The sequence below is a fragment of the Durio zibethinus genome, chromosome 20 (assembly GCF_047325235.1).
Source record: "Durio zibethinus cultivar Kanyao isolate XHJ-2024 chromosome 20, ASM4732523v1, whole genome shotgun sequence".
Classification (NCBI taxonomy): domain Eukaryota; kingdom Viridiplantae; phylum Streptophyta; class Magnoliopsida; order Malvales; family Malvaceae; genus Durio; species Durio zibethinus.
Window position 1 is genome coordinate 1,158,017 of NC_143181.1, and position 16,972 is coordinate 1,174,988.

General features: G+C 33.3%; 3 protein-coding genes across 8 annotated transcripts; 1 reads left to right on the forward strand and 2 right to left on the reverse strand.

Moving 5' to 3' along the window:
* Positions 1 to 514: 514 nt before the first annotated feature.
* Positions 515 to 3,171, reverse strand: LOC111315297 (uncharacterized). The gene is made up of 5 exons (XM_022916915.2): positions 3,054 to 3,171; positions 1,658 to 2,031; positions 1,475 to 1,537; positions 1,235 to 1,309; positions 515 to 1,131 (listed from the first exon to the last, which is right to left on the reverse strand). The coding sequence occupies exons 2-5, from the start codon at positions 2,006 to 2,008 to the stop codon at positions 670 to 672; spliced, it is 951 nt and encodes a 316-aa protein (XP_022772650.2). The 5' UTR covers positions 2,009 to 2,031; positions 3,054 to 3,171; the 3' UTR covers positions 515 to 669.
* LOC111315298 (uncharacterized) lies at positions 2,926 to 6,447 on the reverse strand. 2 transcript variants are annotated; one of them, XM_022916917.2, is made up of 5 exons: positions 6,065 to 6,447; positions 5,862 to 5,973; positions 5,584 to 5,648; positions 4,905 to 5,486; positions 2,926 to 3,403 (listed from the first exon to the last, which is right to left on the reverse strand). In XM_022916917.2, the coding sequence occupies exons 1-5, from the start codon at positions 6,266 to 6,268 to the stop codon at positions 3,374 to 3,376; spliced, it is 993 nt and encodes a 330-aa protein (XP_022772652.2). In that variant the 5' UTR covers positions 6,269 to 6,447; the 3' UTR covers positions 2,926 to 3,373. The 2 variants fall into 2 exon arrangements, with proteins under 2 accessions (XP_022772652.2, XP_022772651.2); XM_022916916.2 differs by lacking the exon at positions 2,926 to 3,403 and adding an exon at positions 4,018 to 4,339 and having other exon boundaries at positions 6,065 to 6,435.
* A 4,836-nt stretch (positions 6,448 to 11,283) lies between these two features.
* On the forward strand, positions 11,284 to 16,695 carry LOC111315300 (uncharacterized). Of its 5 annotated transcripts, none has more exons than XR_016330600.1 (15): positions 11,284 to 11,654; positions 12,153 to 12,313; positions 12,448 to 12,716; positions 12,813 to 12,870; positions 13,430 to 13,554; positions 13,655 to 13,865; positions 13,942 to 14,242; positions 14,325 to 14,388; positions 14,475 to 14,535; positions 14,641 to 14,707; positions 14,788 to 14,878; positions 14,976 to 15,326; positions 15,400 to 15,621; positions 15,712 to 15,859; positions 15,967 to 16,106. XR_016330600.1 is itself a non-coding variant. In XM_089749092.1 (15 exons), exons 6-15 carry the CDS (start codon positions 13,432 to 13,434, stop codon positions 16,402 to 16,404), a joined length of 1,929 nt encoding a protein of 642 aa, XP_089605218.1. In that variant the 5' UTR covers positions 11,284 to 11,654; positions 12,153 to 12,313; positions 12,448 to 12,716; positions 12,813 to 12,870; positions 13,020 to 13,338; positions 13,430 to 13,431; the 3' UTR covers positions 16,405 to 16,695. The 5 variants fall into 5 exon arrangements, 3 of the variants coding, with proteins under 3 accessions (XP_089605218.1, XP_022772653.2, XP_089605217.1); XM_089749092.1 differs by lacking the exon at positions 15,712 to 15,859 and adding an exon at positions 13,020 to 13,338 and having other exon boundaries at positions 15,967 to 16,695; XR_016330599.1 differs by having other exon boundaries at positions 11,284 to 12,313.
* The last annotated feature ends 277 nt before the right edge of the window (positions 16,696 to 16,972 follow it).

Below are 16,972 nucleotides of genomic sequence, written 5' to 3' on the forward strand. Positions count from 1 at the left end.
GGAATGCTAGATTCCTGCTGTTTCTTTTCCCTGTTCTTTTGGAAAGCTAAATTATCTAACCAATTAACATTTGTCATCATTGCTAAAAAATGCTAAATACTGCATAGGCTTGGCATTTTCAGACCATGCCAATCTTTTTTGCATTCATTAAAATTATTACTTTTTGAAAAGACAGACTGTATTTCATCTTGTTTTTAAGTAGGAAAGTGTAAAAGACAAAAGGATCATTTTAATTCCTTAAATTCCACGTAAAATACTATAATCCCAGAAATCAAGTCATCTAGTGCCAACCATCTGTTTTGCTAAACAAAAACCCAAAACACGAGTTGGGGATCAAAAAAGGCCCATGAAACTGTCTCACCTCACCTAGATACTAGTAATTAAGAACTCGGAACCCCTCTCAATCTTTCTGCATGTTAAAAATCATTATCGCCTTATCTTTTTGCACCAATTTAGGATTTTTAGATTCTTTCATGTTCATTTGGCCTTATACCCAAAGCTAAAAGATTAGTCCATAAGTAAAAATTCTTCCATTGATATTATACTATAATCCGACAAAACCTATGGTAAAACTATTCTAATTTACAATTTTGATACCACAAAGTCAATTGCCTACGTTAATTCCGCGGTAAAAAGGAAAAAAAATGAAAGAAAAGAGAAAAGCCAAAATCATCTAAAAAGGTAACGAGCTTTACACGCAGCATTGTCATTCTTGGACCGGCAAATCTGCATCCTTTTTAACCTTCCTTGTGCAGCTCTAGCCTTGGTTGCTGTATCCAGATCAATGGATTTTACAGAGCTAAAGCAGAGAGCTTCCTCTGCAGAAACGTTGAGATCAAGTGGGCATACATTATCATGCAGCTTGCTTAATCCTCCATTGTTTGATGGTAACCAGGAAATCGTTCGACCAAATGGGTATTGAGAATCCTTGTTCATTTCTGATTTGTAAACCGTCTGATCCATGATGAAGGGTTGTTGATACACCCTAGTAGAAATTCTCTGTTGATGATGGTAATCTTGAACAGCACCATTTTCGGTCTCCACGGAAATGTGGGTTAATGGTATCTCAACATTCAAGCTTTTACTTGTTTCCAAACGTGGCTCCTCTGCTATGCGAAGACTCTTAGTTAACTGTTTAAAATTACAAAAATAGGAAATAAATAACAAATATTATAAATTAGAAAAACAATTTATTATTACCCAAAAAATAAAAAGAGAAAACAAAATAAAGTACCTTTTGTTTCTTTGCTTTCAACTCCATGTTCTCAGCTTTCTGCTGATCAAGAAACCGCTTCTTGTTCTCTATATCCTGTTTGAATTCCGCATAATCAAAGATTAATATCACATGCTTCTGCTTAAAAAAATCATATAGTAAATAATTGAATAAAAGACTGAGTAAAAGATGAAGATATTGTGGTAATATCCAAGAAAAGGAAAAAGTAACTAATCTAAAAAAAAAAGAAAAAAAAATCACCTTTTTCATTAATTCATTGTGCCGAGTAAAGTCCTTCATCATCTCTAACAATTGTTCTTTCTTCTGTTTAATTGTTATGGAAACCCCAGAACGACATGAATCAGTAAACGGAGCACACATGTAATGAGAGTCAACAACGCAAAAGCAAGAAACTTATTGACAAATGATGACCAAAAAAACAACATTTTTTAGACTATTAACAGAGGCTTTTTTCTTGGAAGGCAGAGGCTTCTCATCAGATTCACTTGGAGCAAAGGAAAGAGGGGAAGCGGGACTTGAAGTCAGGACCTTCTCCATGGGTGCCTCGGTCTCACTGCTAGAGCCAATGATGTTAGAGGGAAGTGACGGCGCTGGTGATGGTGATAGTTTCAGAGCAGGCGAAGATGTGGCAGTAGATCTCTTCCTCTTGGCGCCCCAAGTGAAAGAAAATCGAGGGCGTGACTCAGATTCGAAGATTAGATGGGGCAGCTCCATCAAGATATTGGCAACCTCAATCTCATCGCCAGTGACACGGCTGTCACAGCTCTGTTCCATTGTTACCCAGAATCTATCTTTCTCTGATAATTAAAGAAGAGAGAAGAAATAAAAAAAAAAAAAGAAAGAAAGCTCTATTATTCAAATCTCTAAATTTCCTCCATTGAAGAAAAGGAGTTGAAGAATTGAAACAGAGAGAGATGCAAAGATTGAGTCGCTTGCAGACGGAGTTTCAGCTTATAAAGGAAAAAAAAAACTAAAAAATTAATCCATGGCGAGGGTGTGTGTGGTGACACGTGTCATGCAAGGCAGGCTTGAGGTTGGTGTAGGGTTTATCGTCTTTTTCGCTTGAGTTGTCATACAAGAGACTCGAAAGTTTAGAGCGACCATAATGTTCTTGAGTTTGTGTTTTCTGTGTTATAGTTACCCAAGGTGTGCCTGACTTTGGAAACTAGTCCACGCTCTGTTAAGGAGCGTGTTTCTTAAACGCTCACCGTGTTGGGGTCTCTTGCGGGCCAATTATTTACATTCTAACAATTTGCATTGAATTAGGATGACAAGGAGGAGGAGAAGCACTATAAGCTGTTGGCGACGACGAGAAGGAGGAGAAGGGATTTCGTTAATGGCCGGTGGGCCTCATTCTCCGACTTCTTTCTCTTAAAATTGGCATCGTCGTCAAAAACCTGCTATTTTTTAATGCTTTTTTTGGTTTTTTTAATGCTTGTTTTTCTTTGAAAAAAGAGTTTGTAGTCAGTTATTGAGGATGAAGAAAAAGGGTAGGCGACAATGGTTTTGCCGTCAGTGCCACAATGCGGTTTTTCTAGTTCTTAACGAATACTGGTTGCTCGGCCCTCAGACAACATCGATTGCAGCCGAGTGTCATTCGTGGGTAGTTTTGCTGCTTCTTTTTTTGGCAAGGGTAGGTAATTTTGCATATGCCAGAAATAATTTAACTCATAATAACAAACAAAAAGGGAGATTTTGAACACTTCCAGTCTTCCATGGAATGTTTACTAAACAATGTAATGATCATTAAGATCAGTTCAATCAGTATCGAATTAGTATTGGCACAACTAATCAATAAAGATCATATGAGTTTAAGTACCTAAACAGGGCAAACTAGAAATAATCAGTTGTGGCAAAAAACATAAACTAATTTGCTCTGTTTCTTCATTCTGCTAGCCAAAACATTCTCAGAGTTGTCGTCCGAGCTTTCTTCAGCCTTGCATTTCTTGGTCTGCTTTTGGGGCAACCTTGGAATCTGTCCTCCTTTTATTTGAGGAAATAGGGAGATTGTAGGAGTCTTCTTAACAGTAACAGATTTTGCGCTACTCTTTACAGCTGAAACAGCAGCTTTCATTGGGGAACTCAACTTTTGCTGCTGGATCTCCTTTTGTTTCTTCTCAAAGACTTTCTTTGCTTCCTTTATGGGGGAGCAAACCAGATTCCGTTATCCTGCAATTAGGAATGCAAGTTTCTTCATAAACACATTCCACAAGATGATAATAGACAAAATATTTATTCCAAGATGAATCAAATCGATTAAACAGAAGGATTTTTTTTGGGTAAAATGAGTTAAATCAAGTCAAATTGGTACCATACAAATGCGTTGATTTAATGGAATGGGCATAAAGAGACAGAACACTGTTTAAAATTACCAAATAAGAGAAGCAAAATTATTCATCATCATCATCAATATAGCAGCTTACCGCAGTATTACACTTCCAATATGAGTTGGAGAGGACTCGTATCACTCTAATCACCTCTCTAATCATCTGAGGATTCAGATAAGACATTGAATTGGAAAGCAAAAATATGAGGTCTGATTACTTCCTAAATCACTTTTCAATTGCAAGGCTCTTGCAATCGCAAATTCTGCACTTTCCTTTGATGCACTGACCTGTTTCCTCATTATTAGATGAGGAAATTCAACACTTTGTTCTTACTTAAAGATGTAGAGTCTGCGTCATTTATCAGCCCATGAATTTGGCCTTTAGAATTTATGCACTCTATCTTCTTTACCAGCATTATAGCATCCACCACTCTTTTTAAAAAGATATACAGACAGATACGACAACCACAAACACTAATTCATTCATAATTAGCCTTTTACAAATCATAATTGGTAAAAAATACAGAAGTACTTGCTTCAGGGTATGGAATTAATATACATGGAAGCAAAATAAAATGAGAACTAATTGCCAAGATCGTAGCTGAATAAACAAAAAATACAGGGAAGAGTAAAATCAGAAGCCAAGAAGATGGTATAGGTCATCTTGTCATGGGAGAGGAGGCTTTCAATCTGGGAACTTTAAAAGTAGACGTGAACAATTTTGGAGTTTCAGAAATGGGTTCTTGATCATCCTTTTTTCTCTTCGAGCTTCTACTTTCCTAAACAACAATAAGAAGTTAAAAATTTGGTTAGAGAATGGATCTTTTACAAAAGAACAAACGGAAGAATTCACATATGCTATGACAAATCATAACAGAGTAAGTTCAGACAATAAGCTAACATATTAGCAAAGCTATAGCTTTCTTGTTTTTATTGGGGAGGGAAGGGGCGGGGGGGAGAGGTGCTGATTACATTAGCAAATGAAATCAAGAACAGTAACTTTCTCAGTGGTCATTACTTATGGCCTTATTATAACAATTTCCTATGACCCCAATTATTTAGGGGAATTCTAAGGTCCTTGAGGCCACAAATGAAGAATGTTGAATAGCGATACTTTGCAATCATAACATTAGCTGTCTATATTACATGAAAAAGGGACAAAATGCTTTTCTTTGCTCAAAGGATGGCTACTCAAAACAAATGAATAACTCTTCACACCAGAAAGGCAGAAACAACAAAGTGCAAAAAAAAGCTCTTAAACCATGCTAATTATTATCATGAACTGAAAGAATTCATGTCAAAATCATATAAATCCATGTTTAAGGGAGATTGATTAAAAAGTACCTTTCCATTGTCCTTCAGAAGATCAGGAACATGAGGAGCAGAGTTTTCTTTCTGCACAATAACGTTGCATCCTTCGCTACCACGATTCTTACCTCCCAGAATAGAAGTTCTTCTGCCTGCTGCACAACGTTTTATTACATGTGTACAAGAAGAACTTCCGTACTTCCTTAATAATTCTACCTCCCTAGAAATTTTAGAAACTTCTTCATGGAATCTACTCGCATCAGCCTCCTTCTGAGACACTTCAGATTTTAATCTCTCAATTATTTCATCCTTTTCAGTATTAGATGACCTCAGCTCTTCCATATTGGAAATAAGTGCCTCAATTTTCCTGTTAGCTTTTTCGAGTTCAGAATTCTTGCTCTTTAATTTTTCCGTATACTGACTTTCCAAAATGTTGAACTGATTCCATGCAAACTTATTCTCTGCCACAAGTGTAGCAACTTGAGAATTCTTTTCCAAAGCAAGATTTTCATATTCAAGCTTTAGCCTTCTTAAATCAGCTTCCGATGTCCTCAAAATAACAGACTTTGAACCACTATCCTTCCGTCCTGACATTCCATTTTTAGTTTCTTTGGGGTCCTTTTGAGAAATATCCAGCAAATAATGAAATGATTAAAAGCTTAGAAATTATACAATGAATAAAACTATGAAAAGGAGAAGAGTCATTCGAACATACTTTTGAATTTTTACTGAGGATGTCAAACCAGACTCTGAAATCAGTCAATTCATCCTCCGTTGCCTCTGTAATAAGCCAATTAAGCAAATACACACATCAGACCATTATTAAATTATATAAAAAAAAAGTATCAGTTTCTGATCAGTGTACTCCTAAAACAAGAATTTAACTAATCATAAAACAATTCATAGTAATCACTTGATCCCAAATCAGTTTTCCTGTAGTGAATTAAACCAAACTAACAACTGGCCAAAGAAAAAAAAATTAAGAACACATACCTAATTTCAATTTGCAAAGATAAGCCTCTCTGTGCTTCAATCCAACCATCATATCGGCTTTTGCAGCCTCAAGCACACGCGCCATCTCTTTCAATTCCAAATCACGCGTCATCTAAACATCAAAAGACAACCAAAAAATATTACCACTCCAATTAATTAAGGGGAACGAAAACAACAAAAACCCTAAATTCGAAACTTGTTACCTGAGAGATGTGATCTTCATAGAGGCGAACGTCAGAGACCCACCGTTCATATTGCATATTGATCCGATCTTCGAGAATCTTTCTCTCTTTAACCAAAGTTTCAAGCTGTTGTTGCAGGGTTTTAAGCATCTTAACTAAACCCTCAAATATTTTATCCCACTTTTGACGCTCTGATGAGACTTGCGATCGCGTTTTCGCGCCCATTATGGAATCTTTAATAGAACAATTAAAGGAGAAGAAGAAGGAGAGGAATTTTTTAGGTTTCTCTGTTCTTTTTCAGTGTAAGAGCGAATATTGAAACTAGAATCGTTGTAAACTCGCAATTCGAAATGGGGGCTTCAACGGTCGAGTTTTAGCGTATATATAGCAAAATAGATAGATGGGATAATACTAACTTGTACCATTGGCGTACGTACACCTATTCGCATTTTGGGCTCATTTGGGTTTTTAATGTTCAGAATTGGGCTTCTTTTTACCGCCACGTGTATGTACCTTATTTCTTTTTTTCTTTTTATGATCAGCAGGGTTGTGAAATTCTCCATAAAACTATATATGGCACCCCTCCTTGCTTTTAAACTCGATGTCGTGATTTGAAATTTTGATTTTTATTATTAAAGAAAACTAAAAGACGGCGAAAACAAAAGAGAAATTGGAAGAAGATAAACTCAATTGTGGGGACGATAATAGTCTATATTAGATAGGATTTAATTTGATTTTTTTGGATAATATATAATATTTTAAAATTTTAAATTTTGATATGAATTTTAATGAATTTTTTTTTAAATTGATTCGCTTTGAATTAAATTTTACAGGTTTAATATAATTTATGGGTTTTAAAATTTATTTTTTATATTTATATTATTTTATTATAATTTTTAATATACTTAAATAAATTTATATAAAAAATAATTATTTTATTTTATAAAAATTTAAAATATATAAATTAATAAAAATATATAATTTAATTCGATTTAATTTTTTTCGATTTTTTATATTTTAATCTAAATTTAATATATATATATTTAATATTAAATTTTAATTTAAATTAAGTAAAAAAAATCTAAACTAAATCAAATATTATAATTTTAAAATTTTTTTCTCACCCTTGCTCGATTGATTTACATTTGTTAGTGTTAAGCATGGATTGGTTGCTAGCTCGGCAATGGTATGATGGCCCAAATTCAACCATGATTGGGTCTGTTTCGTAAGAGCTCTTGGGCTAGATAGACACGGCCATTAAGTGAGTTTATTAGTAAACAATATTGAAATTAAAAATATAATCGATTGAGTTTTAGATTATATAATATTAAGTTTTTGTTCAAATTTAGCTTAAAATTTGAGATTCGAAATTTAATTTATATTTGGTGAAGTTGTTTTAAATTTGAGTTTGACTCAAAATAAAAATTAAGTTACTTGAATTTGTTCGATTAAACTTAATTAACATATAAAAATAAATTTAATTTTTATATTCGATAAAAAATTGATTATTTGTGTTTAAACTCGAGTTTAAATTTAATATATTTTATTAATTAAAATAATTAAAATATAAAAATTTAATTATGTTCACAAATTATTTGAATTAAATATAATAATTTTTAAATTTAATTTGATTAATAAATTGAATTATTCAAACTTAAATTTGATTCAATAATAATTAATATAAATTTTAATTTTATTCTAATTAAATCTAAATAATTTATGAATATTAATGTATCAAGTTAAGATATTGACGAGATAAATCCTAGGATGTCACATTTAATGTCACATTTATCACTATAAGGTGATATACGCGTATGCATTTTCGGGGAGCAGAAGCAAAAGTATGATTACGACTTATCAGCGAAAAATATTTCAAAGGTGTCATATTTCAAAGGTGCCATGTTACATCCGCGAAAGCAAAGCAAAATTAAATCGGGAAAGCCCTGTGCCAACATTCATCTCGTTTTCTTCTGCTCGTATTTATCCAATCTTATTAGTAGAAAGGAATTTTCGCCGGCATATCAGAGGGCTTCAACGATTATAATTTGACTTCAATTCGTAGACATTTTATTTGGATAAAAAGATTAGAAAAATTTTAAAAAGAATTACTTTTAGAGCCATATTTTAATTTAATTAATTTATGTATTCTTCTTTTAAAATGTGATATTTAAGAAATTTATAATTTAAATATCAAATTTTTTTATTTTAAAAATAATGAGATTCTTGAGCTAAAAGAAAATAACATCCATCATTGCAATAACCAAAGTTCATTTATAATTCCCATATGCTACTTGGAAAAGGATGTCTTTCAACGTTATTTTGAAATGTATGGAATGAAGTTAATGTTCAAATTATCTTTTCCGTTGTTACCTTATTTATTCTATATTGTACCCGCATCTAATTTAAATTTGCCATTTTCTTGAAATAATTAGGGATAATGATTTCTTTGTCTATTCTTATTTTCACTTTTTTTTTTTTTTACATTTTTTCCTTTGTACATAGATAATTCAAGAAAAAAAAAAAAAACTTGAAGAATATTGCATAGAAATAAGTATATAGCAAGATAAAAATAAAAATTAGTTATGTAATTTCAAATTCTGCAAATGAAAATAAATACTAATATAATTACTGTTATTTTAAGTTCTTACGTTAATATTCCCTCGGATTTATTAAAAAAAACAGATGTTTCTTATTTTCTTTGATTTTGCCTTAAAAGAAATTTTCTTTTAACTCTACTGAATCATTAAAAAAAAAAAAAAAAATTGACCTATAATGTACGGACAATGTGAGAGTTGAGGATAAAAGTGTAATTGATCAAATTTAAATTGATATAATATTAAATTTGAATTTGAGTTTAATTTAAAATTTAAAGTTTAAAATTCAATTCGAATTTGATCGAATGTTATTTTTTTAGTTCGAGTTCGACTCGAAATAAAAATTTAATTATTTGAATTCATTCGATTAGATTCGATTAATATATAAAAATAAACTTAATTTTTATATTCGATAAAAACTCAATTATTTGTGTTCGAGTTCAAAATCAAGTTCAAAATATTTTATTAATCAAAATAATAAAAATATATTTAAATATAAAAATTTGATTAAATTAGTAAATTATTTAAATTAAATATAAAAATATTCAAATTTAATTTGATTAATGAATTAAATTATTTAAATTTAATTTAATAATAATAAAATCAAATTTAAATTTTATTTAAATTAATTTTAAATAATTTACGAATACTAATATTTTATTTATATCTTTAATTGAAACTCTTCCAAGCCTCCACCTGGTCTCTCGCTCCTTTGCATTGGAGCCCACCGCTTTCCTTGGCGAGGTTTATCTTTCTTTTTGTGTAATAATATACTTCAGACTATCGTGGAGGATTACTGTCCGAACAATAACAAAGCTTTGATTAGCAGTACTAAATGGACGAAATTCTAACCCTTGGGAGAGGGCAGAGTCACAATCTCCAGAGAAAAACTTGTAAAATGTCTTTAATGGTTTCAAAGCCGTAAAGGGACACTAGGCATTTACTGTGTGATTTCAAAACATAGCTGTTGGTAGAGTTGGTGAGCAACCAAGCAGAACTTTTGTAGATGGTTGAAAATAACAGGACATGATATGATGGTTTCTTTTTTTTATTGGGATATCCTATTTTGACATTTTGAGTTTCAGATTGTGAATTTGTGCAATTATATTTACAATTACCACCGCCTAAAAACCTAAGGAAGAAAATACTAAGCCTTGTGGAACAAATTTAAGACAAGCTTGTTTAATCGACAGCGCAATTAGTAGAGAGCTTTGAATTGTTTAGGCTCAAACTCAACATCATCTCAAACTTTATTTTGAAATTAGTAGTATTCTTATTTTGATATCTAGTTTCAAAATATTAAACCTTAATGATTTAAACACAAATCTTCACTCTAAACTTGATGATTAGTATAATTATTTCATGTAAAATATTAAATTTTATATATTCATATTATATTTTACATAAAAATTACGTATTATAATTCGTATTGATATAAAAATATAAAATATATATTTTTTTATTTTTATTAAATTTATATATAATATTACTAAAATTTTAAATTACGTTATTTTGATATCTTATTTTCATATTATATTAATATCCTCTTATAACATCATGATTTTAATTATCATATCTATTTAGCTTAATTAGCTCAAATATAGTATTTAGTTTCTCATTAAAATTTACCAAAGTGAGCATGATCAAAATGTTGATAATTTTGTGGTTGGGACCACAAATTTTTAGCCCACTTCAATTTGGACTATGGATGGTCCTATCACCTTCAACAATGGTCCAGCCCAATTAAGAGTAGACCTTAAATGTTGTAATTAAGAACAAAAATCTTTACTTTTAGCATTAAGACAAACATAGTTTTTTTTTTGCTATATATTCACACAATCTCAAATACCACGTGGAGGCATCAAACGAGCCCTGCAATTACGGCCGTCGGATAAAGCGCATCTCGAGTTTTAGTTACTTCATTTATAAAAAAGCACTGAACACTTTAATCTGCCTGCGGGCCGTAAATAAGGATATAAATTATATATTAATAATAAATTATTTAGATTTAATTTGATAATTAAATTAAATTTAAATTTAAATAATTTAATTTATCAATCAAATCAAATTAAAATATTTTTATATTTGATTCGAATAATTTATTAATTTAATCAATTTTTATATTTAAATATATTTTTATTATTTTAATTAATAAAATATATCGAATTTAAATTTAAGTATAAATAATTAAATTTTTTTAATTTAAAATTTAAATTTATTTTTATATATTAATTAAATTTAATGGAATAAACTTAAATAATTTAATTTTTATTTAAAATTAAATTTAAATTAATCAAATCAAATTTAATCAGAATAAAATATAAAATCTTAAATTTTAAATTAAATTAAAGCTTAAATTTAATATTATATTAGTTTGACCTTAATTAAGTGAGAGAACAATAAAAGCCATCGAAGGGCGAAAAGTGGCCGAGGTTGACACCGATAACAAACAACCGTGGATTTTACCATCAGGTGGGAATGCAACGTGTACGAGGCAGAGACGTCCAACGTGGCTTACGGTCGGACAAGATTGCCTGTTGGCAAAGGCGAAGATCGGACGGCTATGGAGAGGCAGAAATTAACAGACGACGTGAGATGGGACTTGGAGTTGGAGTATAAATATAAATAAATGAAAAGCCGTTTTTCATAGATGACGCATTTAACAGAGCGAGAGAGCTTCGGATTTTCCGTCTTTTGGGAGTTCGTGAGAAAAAAGAATGGGAGAGAAATAGCTGCAAACTGGCTGGCCATATTCATTTCCTTCTTGTTTTATCAAGTTTTCTGCTGAGATTTCCTTTCCTTCATTTTTTGAATGCTCGGTTTACCATTCAATGGTGTGGTTGTGGTTTTGATCTAAAAATCAAAGGAAGTGAAAGACGATAAAGGGACAGTCAAAAGTGTGACGAAGATTTGTTTTTATCTATTGTTTGGTTGAGAAAGGAGATTCGTTGCGTTAATGAGTTTTAATCTGTAATTCAAGTTCGTTTTAAAGCGTATTTCTAAGGATTTTTTTTGAGGTGAAACAGAGCTTTGCTTTTCTCGTGATATTTTACTTCTCTTATGTGTGCAATTTTTCTCTCTTTTTCTCTCTCAGTGCTTTATTTCACGAAGAACCTGATTCTCTGACACGAGAAGCGAATTACTTTTACCTTTTTTTCTTCCATTTTTATTTGAAAAAAAAACTCTCAAGGCTTAACTTTATTTTCCTTTTGTTTCTGCTCTCTTCTCTGTCAAACAAAATGTCTCTTCTTTTTTATTTTTCCTCTGCTTTCTCAGCTGAGAAGAGATCCTTTTAAGCTCTTTGCTAAACTCACAAAAACAGAGAAAGAGAGAGAGAGAGAAGCGGAGAGATGCATTAAAAGGAAGCTTTCTCTGACCTTTTTGTTTCTTGTTTTCGTTCATGTAATTGAAGAAGCTTTGAAATTGAACAAGAAGAAAGATCTGGTTTGAAGCATTTTTATGAGGTGTTTGTTGAAAGTGAATATGGATTTTGCGTTTTTTTTTTTTTTTCTTAGGACCGTGAAAGCCGTATTCCACAAATGAGCTGCCAAGCTGTAGCTAAATGTTAGTTATGTTATCATGAATTTGATATCAACAGAAATGGACAAGAGTCGAGACGTGAGGCGTGGAACGAGTAGGCTCTCGCGACAACAATCTCGAACCAACCTTTTGTTCGGTAAATTTACTTCTAACCCCCCTCCATCTCCTTCCCTTATCGTTTTCTTTGGCATCCCATGTTCTTTGTTTTTTTGTTGGTAAGAAGAGTTTAGTAACAGATAAAATGGCTTTGTTTGTCCATTGATTTTGAAGGTTTTGATGGTGGTGATGGTGGGGGCTTTGTTTGTTTAGAGAAAGCGAAGAAAGAGAAAATAAGAAGACTACATAGCGTTAATGGTAATAGAGGAAGCCCCAGTCCCTGTCCCAACAGCATTAGCAACCAACACTGTGAAACTGAAATGGGGAGTTGTTGCTGTGATTTGTCTTCTGATAATAGAGAAAATCAGTGTCCTTCACGTTCAAAACACTCTTCTTCTCTCATCACTAATTCTACCACCAAGAGATTTAAGATTCTCAAAAAGGTAACCCTTCTGCTTTTTTTTTTTTAACACCCTTTACTAAAATGAGAATGTTTCTTAAATTTTAAAGCTTTAAATTTTATTTATTTTTCTCTGCAGTTTTTTCATGACTGCAATGTCGTTGATCATGCCTCTGTTCCACGGAAGCTACGGTCAGGTGTGTAACTTTTGAATGAGATGTAGGAAGGGGTTTTTTTTTTTTTTAATGTCTATAATTATTCTGAAAAAGAAAAAGTTATATATATATATATTATATTTTGTATGTTATATCTGTTTCTGGTTTTTTGTTTGTTTTTGTTTTTTCAGGGTTAATCAACTTGCCTTGGCATTTTAAAATTAAGGTTGCGTTTGATGGGGGAGTTGCTGGGAAGTTTCTCAAATTTTGTTTTTGCTTTTGGATTAGAAGTTTAGAACTGAAGCGAAACCAAGGCTTTTTTGCTTTTTCTTTTCTTTTCAAGGACGAAAGATTCTTTGTGCTGTCTCTTTTCTTAATTCCATTTGATATTATTGGTGCTGTGACTTTTGTGGTGTATTGGTTCTTTTCAAGTAATTCTACTATGTTGAGTTTTTCCCTCTTTCTACATACTGAAGCTTACTTTTTCAAGGAGATACTGGAGCTTTTTTGGTGAATTTTAAACTTGAAGCCTTTTTTTGACGTAAAGAAAAAAAAATGTTTTATGGGATTAATTTTTGGATATTTGGAATTATATTCACAGCCATGAAGAAGCGTGGTCGCGAATCTATCTGCCTGCCTTTACCAGATTCAAAGAAATTGAACCATACACTTGGTGGAGTCCAATCGCATAAAAAGGATGGTGTAAAGAAACCCAAACTGAATTCGGTTGGTCTATGGTGATTAATTTCCAGAGTGTTAAGTTCAATAATCGTTCTTTCTGAGTTTAGCATTTGTTGTTTATGTTGTTGAAATTGCTTTATTGTAGAAACAAGGAGAGTTAGACTGGTCCGGGAAGGCAACTGTTTCTGGGCCAATCACAAAAGATGAGGAAGAGGTTGTGGAGACCCTGTATGCTTTGGCAGGAATGTTCCTTGACAGTAACTCGATGGATAAGAATAAATTGAGTGGTGAGCCAATAGAAGTAAAATCTTCAGATCCTCCAGAGACAGTGGAGAGTGCTGTCACAGCAATTGAAGGTTTTCATCTACTTATAACAAGTTGGAGGAGTTTTAGTTTGTTGTTTTCTGTTGTGTAAGTTATTCTATTCTGCAGTTAAAAATGAAGATGCAAACTCAGTTTTTTGTCCACAAGCTGCTGAGACTGTTCCTTCATCCACTATGCATGAGACATCCAATGAAGCTGCTAAACTCAATTCTTTGAATGAACCTACTACTCAAGATCAGCTTGAGTTGCCAGAATGCAAAAAGCCCCATATGGAACTAGATAGTTCAATTTCTCAAATGAGGCTGAATACTACCATCCCTTCCTTGACTAAGAGTGAACCTGATGCTGATAAATCATCTTGCATTCCTGGCAACTTTCATGTCCTCTCTGAACAAAGCTTAGAAACTGGGTGAATACTTTTCTTTAACTTACGCTCCCTCTTCCTTTCTAGTGTGGTCTTTTTTCCCCCTTTAATTTTTATGCTTCTGCAGATTGGAGCAGACCAAGCAAAAGATAACCAATCTTTATGAGAGAAAGCCAGAGATGGCTTTTGGGGTATAAGCTTGACATCTAAGTGAAAATCAAATATTGCTTTCATTGTTCAATGCTCAAACTCATATGGTTGCTTGGGTTATTTGTAGGTTTCTCCTATTGAAAGCCAAAACGCACAGCAACGAATATTCAAGGAGCCCAGAAAAAATGGTAAATACCAGCTTACTTCGGAGCCTTCATTGCTATATTTAGCTTGATTTTTTTTTGCTATTTGCGTACTAATATCCTTCGCACGACATAATTTTGGTTTGGTAGGCCTTGCATTGTGGCCAGGCTTGTCTTCTACTGTGCCCCTAGGTGTTCGGAGCCCTAGTTCTTCACGGTAATTCTCTTTTGTCGTTGCATCTATCTTTTTTTATGACCATCTTTATGGCATCCCTCTTACCTTTTACTATATATCAGATCGTCAGCTACTAAAATTCCAGCTTGGTTGGATGCCTTAATGTATGGCCCCAGGACATGTTCATTAGAAAGTGGTTCTTCAACTGAAAGGGTATACATGTTCAGATGCCCGTTATCTCTACATTCATGAATGTTTGTTGCCATTTCAAGCATCTAATCATGTGTATGGTGAATGATGAGATGTATAGGTTTGGAAAGTCACCATGGATAGGAAGTCAATGAAGAGGTGCGCCGCTCATGTTTACATCAGTTCTCTCATTCGTAATTTACAAATGCAAGACAGCAAAGACAACATTCTTCAACAGTCCCTTCAGTTGAAACCCCATGTAGGATTAAAGCAAACAGCTGTTTTGTATCCTAAAAATTGCAGTAATTTGAGAAATGGTATCAATGGCACTATACCTAGTAGCAGTTCTGGAAATTCTGCTCCTGATATAAATTCTTATGAAGCCAGAAGTGATATTCTACAGCACACAATACTCCATCAGGAACAGCCACAGGTTGCTTCAGCATCTGGGATGCAAACTTCAGAGAGGCAGGTAAGGTCAACTTTTGGGATTGCTAGTGGATGTTTCTTTCTCATTATCCTGATCACTCACTGTTTCCTGGCAGAGTTTTGATTTCTTGTCTTTGTCAGTCGGAGGAATTGGTACGGAAGCTAGTAATAGCTCTAATAAAATTGGAAATACAATTAAATCATTGCCACAACTCCAAGTTCCTTACCTTCATTCACTTCCACAACATCAGTCACTCGTGCCTTTCTCAATACCTCCAACTCATTATACTTCCTCTTCTTACACAGAGCAGGTTTCAACAGCAAGGGCTGCACAGCAGGTTTTATTCTTTATTCTTTTCTGTTTATTTCCTTGTCTTGCAAATATAGGTTTATATTTGGAGATTGATTTATACTGAATAGCATTGCAGCCCCCTTATTGGATGAAATCATAGTTTGTTGCATCACTATACCAATAATTGCATCCAATAAGTGAGCACATCAATTGAAATTGTTGCATTTTAAGGTGCCAGTACCGGCCAATGGGACCACTGATATGGATTATTCAACGAGCACCCAGTTAAATCCTCTCGTTGCTGTTTAGGCTACTTTAATATATTTTTCTGCTTGTCTGGTCATTTCTTGTCGTGACAGTTTTTACTTCATGTTCTGATACTTCACTGTAGGTACAACTGCAGCTACCTCAATATCCTATTAACCCTTTCTGTGGTCCTCCTTGCACAAGTTATTCTGGTGTTGAAAAACTACAGCAGCAACAGCAACAGAAACGACTTTGGGCAGCTTACTTAACAGCTCAGTACAGGCCTGGTGGAACTTCAGCGGTCTTGACCCAATTTCCAAGTTGGCAAAATGGAAAGTCGGACACTTGTACGTTGCTGCCTCAAACTGCCTTCCCTCCCCATTCAACACCAGATGCTGTTGGGCCCAAGTACAACACGGTCCCACAACATCAGCAGCCGAAAATTGCCATTTCTTCATCATTTCCCCCTGCCAGAGTGAAAAGGCCGGACCACCATCTTCCATCTATTTATGAAGAAAGCAGCGGCGGATTTTGCGCTGGTGGGCCATTGCCATTGCAGTTACTCTGCAATGAGCGCCTCTGAATTTTGAAGTAAAAGGTTCCGTCCACTTATGATGCACACAGTAACATTATTTGATTCTTTCAACTGCACGTGAGACCTGGTACTCATCAAACAGGGCGTGAAGTAATGAGAGAGCTTGCTGCTAATCAGATGTTTGAAGGAAATCTTGAGACTCTCAGCCTCACAAGATAATAAGCAAAAGACTCTTGTAGAGTCCCGCTTTTTAAGATGGTATTTTAATGCCCATTGTTCCATTGTCACCCGGTTACAGTGAAAGATAGAAAAAGGGTTTACCCTTTGTTTTTCGACTTAGTCCCGTTTCTGAAATCTTTATCATAAAACTGGAGGATGATAATTGGGGTATAAAGGGTATTGAATGAAAGAGTTGCATCCGAAAATTATGTTCTAACTTTGAGGTATAATATTCCATCACTATTCAAATGCAGAACCCTATCCATCATGCACGACTCTCTGCTGATTGTTTTGTACACGTAGAATGCTGAAATAGCATGCAAATCAATTTCGTCAAACAAAATTTGACACAAACTTGCAAGGTAACGTATCTTACTCGGATACGTATATCAATCAT

Bases quoted from the DNA above. Each gene is read 5' to 3' on its own strand.
- LOC111315297 (XM_022916915.2), bottom strand. From the start codon at position 2,008: ATGGAACAGAGCTGTGACAGCCGTGTCACTGGCGATGAGATTGAGGTT. The intron at 1,538-1,657 runs GTTGTTTTTTTG...ACAATTAAACAG, and splicing joins CTGTTAATAGTCTAAAAAAT to AAGAAAGAACAATTGTTAGA. The intron at 1,132-1,234 runs GTACTTTATTTT...AATTTTAAACAG, and splicing joins TGAAAGCAAAGAAACAAAAG to TTAACTAAGAGTCTTCGCAT.
- LOC111315298 (XM_022916916.2), bottom strand. From the start codon at position 6,268: ATGGGCGCGAAAACGCGATCGCAAGTCTCATCAGAGCGTCAAAAGTGG. The intron at 5,487-5,583 runs GTATGTTCGAAT...ATTTCTCAAAAG, and splicing joins TCCTCAGTAAAAATTCAAAA to GACCCCAAAGAAACTAAAAA. The intron at 4,340-4,904 runs GTACTTTTTAAT...ATTGTTGTTTAG, and splicing joins TTCTGAAGGACAATGGAAAG to GAAAGTAGAAGCTCGAAGAG.
- LOC111315300 (XM_089749091.1), top strand. From the start codon at position 12,217: ATGAATTTGATATCAACAGAAATGGACAAGAGTCGAGACGTGAGGCGT. The intron at 14,243-14,324 runs GTGAATACTTTT...ATGCTTCTGCAG, and splicing joins GAACAAAGCTTAGAAACTGG to ATTGGAGCAGACCAAGCAAA. The intron at 14,708-14,787 runs GTAATTCTCTTT...ACTATATATCAG, and splicing joins CGGAGCCCTAGTTCTTCACG to ATCGTCAGCTACTAAAATTC.